The 7,757-nt window shown below is 62.9% G+C and overlaps 1 protein-coding gene across 2 annotated transcripts in view; it reads right to left on the minus strand.

Moving 5' to 3' along the window:
* Positions 1-442: 442 nt before the first annotated feature.
* The window catches only part of IGSF9 (immunoglobulin superfamily member 9), a 14,283-nt gene continuing 6,968 nt past the window's right edge, over positions 443-7,757 (minus strand). The window contains exons 6-20 of one of the 2 annotated variants that reach the window (XM_044916277.1): positions 7,348-7,489; positions 7,105-7,250; positions 6,863-6,957; positions 5,722-5,862; positions 5,099-5,215; positions 4,770-4,920; positions 4,441-4,564; positions 4,022-4,197; positions 3,469-3,719; positions 3,214-3,298; positions 2,938-3,114; positions 2,648-2,690; positions 1,469-2,326; positions 1,089-1,216; positions 443-886 (exon numbers count right to left, since the gene is read on the minus strand). In XM_044916277.1, the coding sequence (XP_044772212.1) occupies positions 705-886; positions 1,089-1,216; positions 1,469-2,326; positions 2,648-2,690; positions 2,938-3,114; positions 3,214-3,298; positions 3,469-3,719; positions 4,022-4,197; positions 4,441-4,564; positions 4,770-4,920; positions 5,099-5,215; positions 5,722-5,862; positions 6,863-6,957; positions 7,105-7,250; positions 7,348-7,489 (2,816 nt within the window). In that variant the 3' untranslated portion in view covers positions 443-704. Of the gene's footprint in view, positions 887-1,088; positions 1,217-1,468; positions 2,327-2,647; positions 2,691-2,937; positions 3,115-3,213; positions 3,299-3,468; positions 3,720-4,021; positions 4,198-4,440; positions 4,565-4,769; positions 4,921-5,098; positions 5,216-5,721; positions 5,863-6,862; positions 7,006-7,104; positions 7,251-7,347; positions 7,490-7,757 lie in introns of both variants that reach the window. The other variant, XM_044916276.1, reaches the window with a different exon arrangement.

Here is a 7,757-nt window from a genome sequence, read left to right on the forward strand (position 1 = left end):
CTGCTCGCTATTGCTGTTACTCCCACTCCATGAGGACCCCCCCATAGGTAGCACTGTCCCAGCACATGCTGTAAGCACTCATTGTTGACACCTTCCTTTGTGCGACCACAATATGCAACACAAAGCTTTATCACAGAACTTATCACATCACACTGTAACTGTCCCTTTGCCTGCTTCACCGACTAGAAGGAACTTGCCAAGGGCAAAGGCTTGACTTAGTGAACTTTGTTTTCTCAGCATCTAACTCAATGGCTGGTCTTAGTAGCTGACCTCAGTAGGCACTCAATAAATGCTTTCTACAAGGATGTTGAATGAACCTCTGTTCATTCAGGAAGAGTCCCCTCCTTTTTAAGGGTTCAGGGATTTTCCTACCTCCCTCTCAGATTCAAAGGCATAAGACACACAGAAACATTTTTCAGACTTTCTTTATTCACCTGTAAAAAACCTCACCCACACCACAAACACCATCACCATCAACACACACACACACACACACACACACACACACACACACGGGCAGACCTAAGATCCCTGTTTCAGTCCCCAGGCTCTAGGGGCCCAGCAGACATCTCATACCAAGCCCACCCCTGCCCACCATCAGGGGCTGTGCCTGGACACCAAAGAGGGGCAGAAGCAGTGTCCCAGGCCAGAGCTGGGTCTTGTGGGGCCCTCGCGTGCAGGGCCTGTGTGCCTTCACCCAGCCTTCACAGCAGAGTGGCCTGTTCAGGATGGGGGACTGGCTGTCTGTAGACCAGTAACCGGGCCCTCGTGGCATCTCGGCGGCGCCGGAAAGCCAAGAACTCCTCCCGGAGGGCAGCGCAGCGGGCTTCAGGGCCCGGGGCATGGGCCACGCTCGGAAGGCCGCCCTCCTCCAGAGTCTTCACATCTGCAAGGGGAGGGCAGGACAAGGACAGGGAGAGGTCTGAGGGTCGTTGGCACCACGAAGCCGCCCAGGCCCAGCCGGTGCAGATGAGGCACAGGAGTGGGAGCAAGCCTAGGGCACGGGGCCCGACTGGGACCAGACGGGAACCAGACGGGCAAGACGTGGAACAGCAAGGCCACACGGCCTCTCTGGAGGGCTCTCACACCTAGCTCTGGCTCAACTTCAGGTCGGGGGCGAGGGCCAGCCAAGCCCAGGTGCAGAGTCTCCAGCAATTCCATGTCCCCGGGGAACTCTGAGTCCCACTCGTAGTTCTCATCCACAGACGTGTTCCTCCTGTTAAAAGGGACAAATGTCCCGTATTGGGTGGAGGAACTGAAGGTGACCAAAAAAGCCCCAGCCCAGAGTCCCCAAGCTCAGGTGGGGCCATGCGTCCCCTGAAGATCCCTGGACCTCAGCAAAAGCTTCTAACAGGAGACAAGTTCTCCTGGTCCCAGGGTGGGGGTGGAGCCCGGAAGGCACAGGGCATTAGGGGAAGTCTGGGCAGGAACTGGAGCCTGGGCAGGGATGAGCAGGGACTGTCCTCACCTCTTGCTGACTGTCACCACATGCTCCCTCCGGGGCCACCTCTCAGGGCCACTGGCCCAGCTGCTGGTGTCTCCCGGAGCAGGGCTGAGGTAGCTGCCTCCTGCAGAGGGGGCCGTAGAGGGGGGCCGAAGGAACGAGGCGCTGCCCCGCCCGCTGCTCTGGCTGGTGAGGCTGCCCCGAGGGGCAGCAGGGAGAAGGCTTGGCAGCAGCCGGTCCCTCAGCGTCCAGTCAGCCAGTGCTGTGTACAGGGGCTCTGGGGTGGCCCCGGCCCCCGTCACAGCCCCAGGAAGCGCTGCCCTGGGGGACACCGTGTCGGAGTCCAGGGGGTGAAGGAGAGAGGAGGTGGGGCAGGGCCGGGTGTCCATGTAATCTGGGGGTGGAGCAGGAGCGGGCTCCTCGAAAGGGGGCCAGTCCCCATCCACATTCATCTCCCGGAAGAAGGGCAGGCTCAGGTACTGGAGCAAGGGTCCTGGGCCAGGCAGAGGGCAAGGTGGGGCTGCGGGAGGCGGCCCCACAGGGCTGATGTCTGCAATGCAGAGGGGCTGGGGCATCCCACTGGGGCTGCTGCTGCAGTCATAGGACCTGGCCTGGTGCTGGGCGGGGGTCCGAGGTTCAGCTCGCTCAGAGCCTGACCTTTCTTGGGGGCTCCCCACGTTGGGTCCCATCACAAAGCGGCCATCTGGTCCCCGGCAAATGGGCTCCAGGGGTAAGGGCCCCCGACTAGGCAGAGGATCTGGAGTGGGGCTGGGGGGGCCAGCAGGCTCCCCCCAGAGCAGACTCTGGCGCAGGCTGGGGACTGGGGAACCCTGGAGCTTCAGCTTCGCCACACTATCGGGGCTGCCCGAGCCCGGAGCAGAGCTGGGGAAGGACAGGAGATCAGGCTCTGTGGCAGGGGGCCAGTCCCCCTCCCAGGAACCAGCATCAGGCCTTGAGAAGTTTGCTGCACAACAGAGCAGAGCCAGGGAGAGTACCCGAGACAAGGACCCACACGGTGGAGAGGTGGAGGAGAGGCAGAGGCAACAGTGGACAGGCCCCAAGCTGGGGTCTCTGCACTCCCACCCTCACCTCGTTCTCATTCTGTTCCGCCCCTCCCAGCCCACCCCAAGGCACCACCACGGAAGCCGAGATAGTGGGCGCAGAGGGCAGGCAGAAGGAGGCCGAGGAGGTGGAGAGACTTACTGTGGAGCTGACTTGCCGGGCGGAGAGAAGATAAGGGGCGCATCTGTTCGGGCAGGAGAACCAGAGAGGACACCGGCAAAACTCAGGCCCTCCAGGGCCCCAGGCGCTGAGGCTCAGCCATCGCCCGCTGGCAAGCCCTCCCGCCCCGGGGACTGTGCAGGAGGACAGGACGCACCTGGCCGCGCGCAGAGGGGCCTGGGGGTGGGGCCTTCCACCCCCGGTGGGCGGGGCCTTCCAACCCCCCGGTGGGCGGGGCCTAGGGAGGGCGGGGCGCGGCCTCAGGGGCCTACCTTGGCGGAGGCGCTTGCGGCGGCGGCGGGCTGCCCTGCGCCGGTTGGTCAGGCAGGCGGCCAGGATGCTCACGAGGACAGCCACGCCCAGGAAGCAGACCCCGCCCACCACGCCGGCCAGGACCGGCTGGGGCAGGAGGCCCGGCAGCTGTGTGCGCGAGGGGTAGACCTCCAGGCCTGGGCGAGGGGCCACGAGGAGGGGAGGGGGTCGGTGCCCGCGACAGTGGGCTTGGAGCCCCCCGTGCCCAGCGCTCTGCCCTCCCGCCCGGTTCTCACCGGAAGTGGAGACGTTGGCCGTATTGCTGGGATCGCTGACATAGCTACCCGCGAGGGCCACAAGGCGGAACTCGTACAGAACGTCCTGGGGGTGGGGGTCCAGGAAGGGGGTCAGGGGCCAGCGCCACCCACCCCAGCCCCATTCAGAAAGACTGCACTTGGGAGGTTAGGGTGGGAAGCTGAGGTTTGGGGGCTGGAGCTGGGGCCTGGACAGCCGAGAGGAGGAAGCTCCCTGTGGCCGCCTCCCCCACACACCTTGATGAGTCCTGGCACCAGCAGCTGCATTTCCGTGCCTGCCACTGCCTGGTCTAGCACCTCCCAGCCCTGGGAGTCTTGCCGTCCCTCCAGGACATAGCCGTCCAGCGTCTCAGGGACCAGTTCCGGGGGATCCCAATGCAGGAGCACCCCCCGGGGTGTCCTCACTGCCACCAGGCCTCGGGGAGGTGACAGGGGAGGTGGCATCTCAGTCGGCGGAAGCCTGGGGGCAGCTGGTGTGGTGGGAAGCCCTGAACAGGACAGATAGGCATGATGGAGATAGGGCTCCCAGTGCCCTTCCCCTGTCCCCTGACCATTCCACCACATGCCAGCCCTCCAACCCCTCTCTCACCACCACCCCTGCCCCCACCTCCGTACCCAACCATTCTCCCAGAGCCCCTAAAGACGAATCTGGATCTTGTTCCACAAACTCCTGTGGACCCCAAGGGGCCCGGCACCTCTGACCCCTCCCACCCAGGTCATCCCACATCCGGGTTTTCCCTACCAGTCCTTTCCCACCCTGTCAGCTGCTCTCAGGGCAGAGGTCTCTCACCTTCAGGGGCGGACAAGACGATCTCGCTGAAGGGCCCACTCCCCAGCTTGTTCTGAGCTAGGACACTAAACTGGTACTGGGTATGGGGCTGCAGCCCTGGCACGAGGAGGTAAGCAGCCCCCACGGGCACTGCCAGGGACACCCAGTCATGGTGGGTTCTGTCAGGACGCTTGGCCCTGGAGGACATGAGGAAATGGGGGCACCTCATGAACTAGAAGGGCCAGGAAGGTTTGGAGCCCGGAGATCTGACCTGTCCCCTCCCCTCAGCCTTCTGGGGTCTCAGGACCTGGGCCCTGAACACCTCAGATCCCCTGGAAATAGGGCAGAGTTAGGGCAAGGCTGGGCTGGAGGGGTGAGGGAAAGGGCAGAGGGTCAGATGGAATGGGGGGGGACAGGAATGGCAGGGGCAGGTCACTCACAGTGGGGTATACCAGACACTGAATCTCTGCAGATAGCCACCATCAAAGCCAGGCTCCCAGGAGACATTGGCACCCTTGGGCAAAGGCACCACGGACACATTGGTGACAACGTGGGGGCTGGTGCCTGGGGAGGGGGAATTGAGAGAGGGATGATGGTCAGGGCCCTGAGGGAAAGTGAAGAGCTAAGGGGAGTCCCAGGGCCTCTGACCTCTACCTATCATCCCAGCTTCCCTCAACCACCATGCCCACGAGGACCTCCAAAAATAATCCCCCCATCTCCTGTCCCACACGGTTTCCTCTAGCCCCCGGCCGGCCCTCCAGCCACTAACCCAGCACGTAGACATGTGTGGAGGTGGCCACTCGGGCCACAGCGTTGCTGGCGGTGCACTCCCAGCGCCCATGGGCCTCCTTGGTCAGTGGCCGCAGGATGAGGCTACTGTTGCTGTCTACCTGGGCCTGGCCCTGCAGCCCCCGGCCCACCTACAGAACCACTGGTCAGCCCTGAGGACACACGCAGCCACCCCTCACCAAGGGCAGCTCCAGTGTCCTCCCCACCCTGCCCCTGACCGCCCCCTCCTTCCCACAGAATGACCAGGGGCAGGGAGAAGCAGGGGCGTAGTGGGCGTGAACGCAGGCAGAGCAGGATCGGGAGCCTTACCTTGGCCCAAGAGATAGCAGGAGGGGGGTCTCCTTGGGCTGAGCAGGGGATGAGTAGCTCTCGCCCTACTTCTTGGAAATATTCTTCCTTGGGCCGTTCTAGAAAAGCTGGGGGAGCCTGCAAGCCAGATCTGGCATCGGGAGGGGCCTCTCACCCTGCTATCTAAGGACCACACTCCTCTCTCGGGGGGCTCCGGTCACACCCCATCTCAGGCCCCATCTCCCTACCTGTAGTCTCTGCTCCCTGGCAGGGCTGAAGGGAAATGGGGGGCTGCACAAGGACTTGGGGGCTGGGAGGCCTCTCTGGGGATGTATAAACCTCCACAGAACTTCCACCCTCCCCTCTGCTACTCACCCCTCCCCCTCCAGAGAGGCCAAGGTTAGTGAGCTGGACCGGCGGGGTATCTTACTTTGGGGATGTGTGTGCCTCCCATCCCACCTCCCAGCACCATCTCTGCAGAAACCTCTGGGACGGTGTCTGGTAGCTACGACTGTGCCCACCGTGGGAAACAGACTCGGAAGCCCCTCCCCACGCTGACTGTCCCACCCCCTGGTCGGCCGGCGAAAGCCAGGGCGCATCCCCAGCCACCTGGCCCAGTGCTGCTGGCCCGGCCACAGCCTCACCTTGAGCAGCACGCGGGTCACCGGGGAGGGCCCTGCGGTGCCAAGACTGTTGTAGGGCGTGCAGGAGTATTCTCCCAGAGCATCCTCATTCCCCAAGGCAATGATCAGTGAGCCCTCCGGGCCCTGGGACCAGCCAGGGAGCTGGAGGGAAGAGGAGAGGAGATGGCCACTAGTCAAAGCAGCTGGGCAGGGGCGGGAGAGGGAGAAGAAAGGCGCCTCCCTGCAGAGGACTCCTCCTCCAGGCCTGACCCCTCTCTGAACTCCAGTCCTTCACTTCTCTTTCCGGGGGCGCCCCCTGGAGCTGAGCCCTGGTAGGGGGCTCCTTGCCTGCTGGGGTGTCCCCCATCTGTCTTTCCAGCACTCCATGATGAAAGTCAGCATCTTCCACGCCAAAGCCCTTCCTTTCCCTATTTCTGTGTTAAGGGCCTCACTGTCCCTACTAACCACAGACTCCTAACTCCCCACTCCCCCATCCAAATGCTCACCAGCTCTGTCCTCTGGGAAGGCGTTTGTCTAGGGGTCAAGCCCGTCCACCCCCATGACCTCCTCACCTCTCCCCTGGACCTTCTCAACAGCCTCTGAACCCCTCTCCCTGCGTCCACTCTGTCCTCCACTCACTGACAGACTCAACTCCTGCTCCAAGCTCCCAAACTATCACACCTCTGCTCAGACAACTGCCTGCAGACTTTTTTTTTCTAACGTTCAACAAAAATGTACTGAGTCCTATTGCGGAAGCCCTGGGGGGCACTGAGATTCAAGGACGCGGTGGTAGCCCACGCAGAATGTGTACTCTTTGAAGACAAACAAAGATTGCCTGGGAACGAGGGAATAGTCACTTGGCATCCACAGTGCTCCCTTTTGGCCCCAACCTGCCCCGTGAGCTTTCTCGGTAGCCTCATGTCCCCACAGGCACTGTGACCCCCCCCCAACTCGACAGAGCGTGTGCGCTGTCCTACCCCTCCAGGCTGTGCCCTCCTTAAGGACGGATGTGGTGCTCCTGCTCTCCGAACAGCCCACACAGCCCCAGGGAAGAAGCGTGTCCCTAGTGGCCCACCTGAATTCCACGGAGCTAACCCCAGCCCAGCTGTCCTGACCAGAACACCAATCTATGCCCTTCCTTCCCCCGGCCCGAGGCCCCTACCTTATCCAGCTGTAGGGCCTGCCCGTCCTTGGTCCAGCTGACAAAGAGCAGTGGGGGGTTGGCACGGACCGGGCACCGGATCACCCCCCGCATGCCTATGGGCAGGGGTGTCTCAGGAGGCATTGCTGTCACCTGGGCTGGGTCTGGGGGGGCGGGGGAAGCAGTGGCAGATTGGAGGGCAGGAGCTCAGCCTGGCCCAGGGGAGGGGGAGCAGGCTGGGGAGGGAGCTGGGTCAGGCTTACAGAGCACCGTGAGGTAGGCGGAGGCCGAGGGTGGGCGCAGGAGGCCGTTGCTGGGCACACAGGTGTAGCGGCCCGAGTCATCGGGCTGGGTGGCCTGCAGGCGCAGGCTGCCGTCCACCAGGATCCGCACTCGGGGCTGCAGGCGGCTGCAAAATGGCACATGTGGGCCGGGCTCCAGGCTTGCTCAGCTGAGGGGCTCCTCAAAGGCTGCCTACCAGCCCCCCACCCACCCCAGAGCCCCACCTAATGTGGAATACATTGATGCTGTCCTGGAACCAGCTATAGGTGAGGTTAGTGGGGTACGCCTCAGCCCGGCAGGCCAAGGAAACATCCTGGGAGGCATTGACCGTGCTGTTCTTGGGGGGCACCACGATGACTGGGGGACCTGTGGGGAGAGCACAAGAGGAGAGAGGGGCCTCAGCCCACAGCCCTCCCAGAACCCTGAGGTCACTTCTGCGGTTCTTCCCGGATCTGCCCTTGGAATACAAAGGGGCTGTTACAGGGCGTCGGGGAGCTGCAACAGGCCCTAACCCTGTAGGTGAGAAAAGTTCCTTCTCACCCCAGACCAGCTCCCCTTCCCTCCAGGAACACCACCATTCACCCAGGTTCCCCTGCCTAGAAGCTGTGTGTTCGTGCACCATGCATGCAGTGTG

This window comes from Neomonachus schauinslandi, chromosome 6 (assembly GCF_002201575.2).
Source record: "Neomonachus schauinslandi chromosome 6, ASM220157v2, whole genome shotgun sequence".
NCBI lineage: Eukaryota > Metazoa > Chordata > Mammalia > Carnivora > Phocidae > Neomonachus > Neomonachus schauinslandi.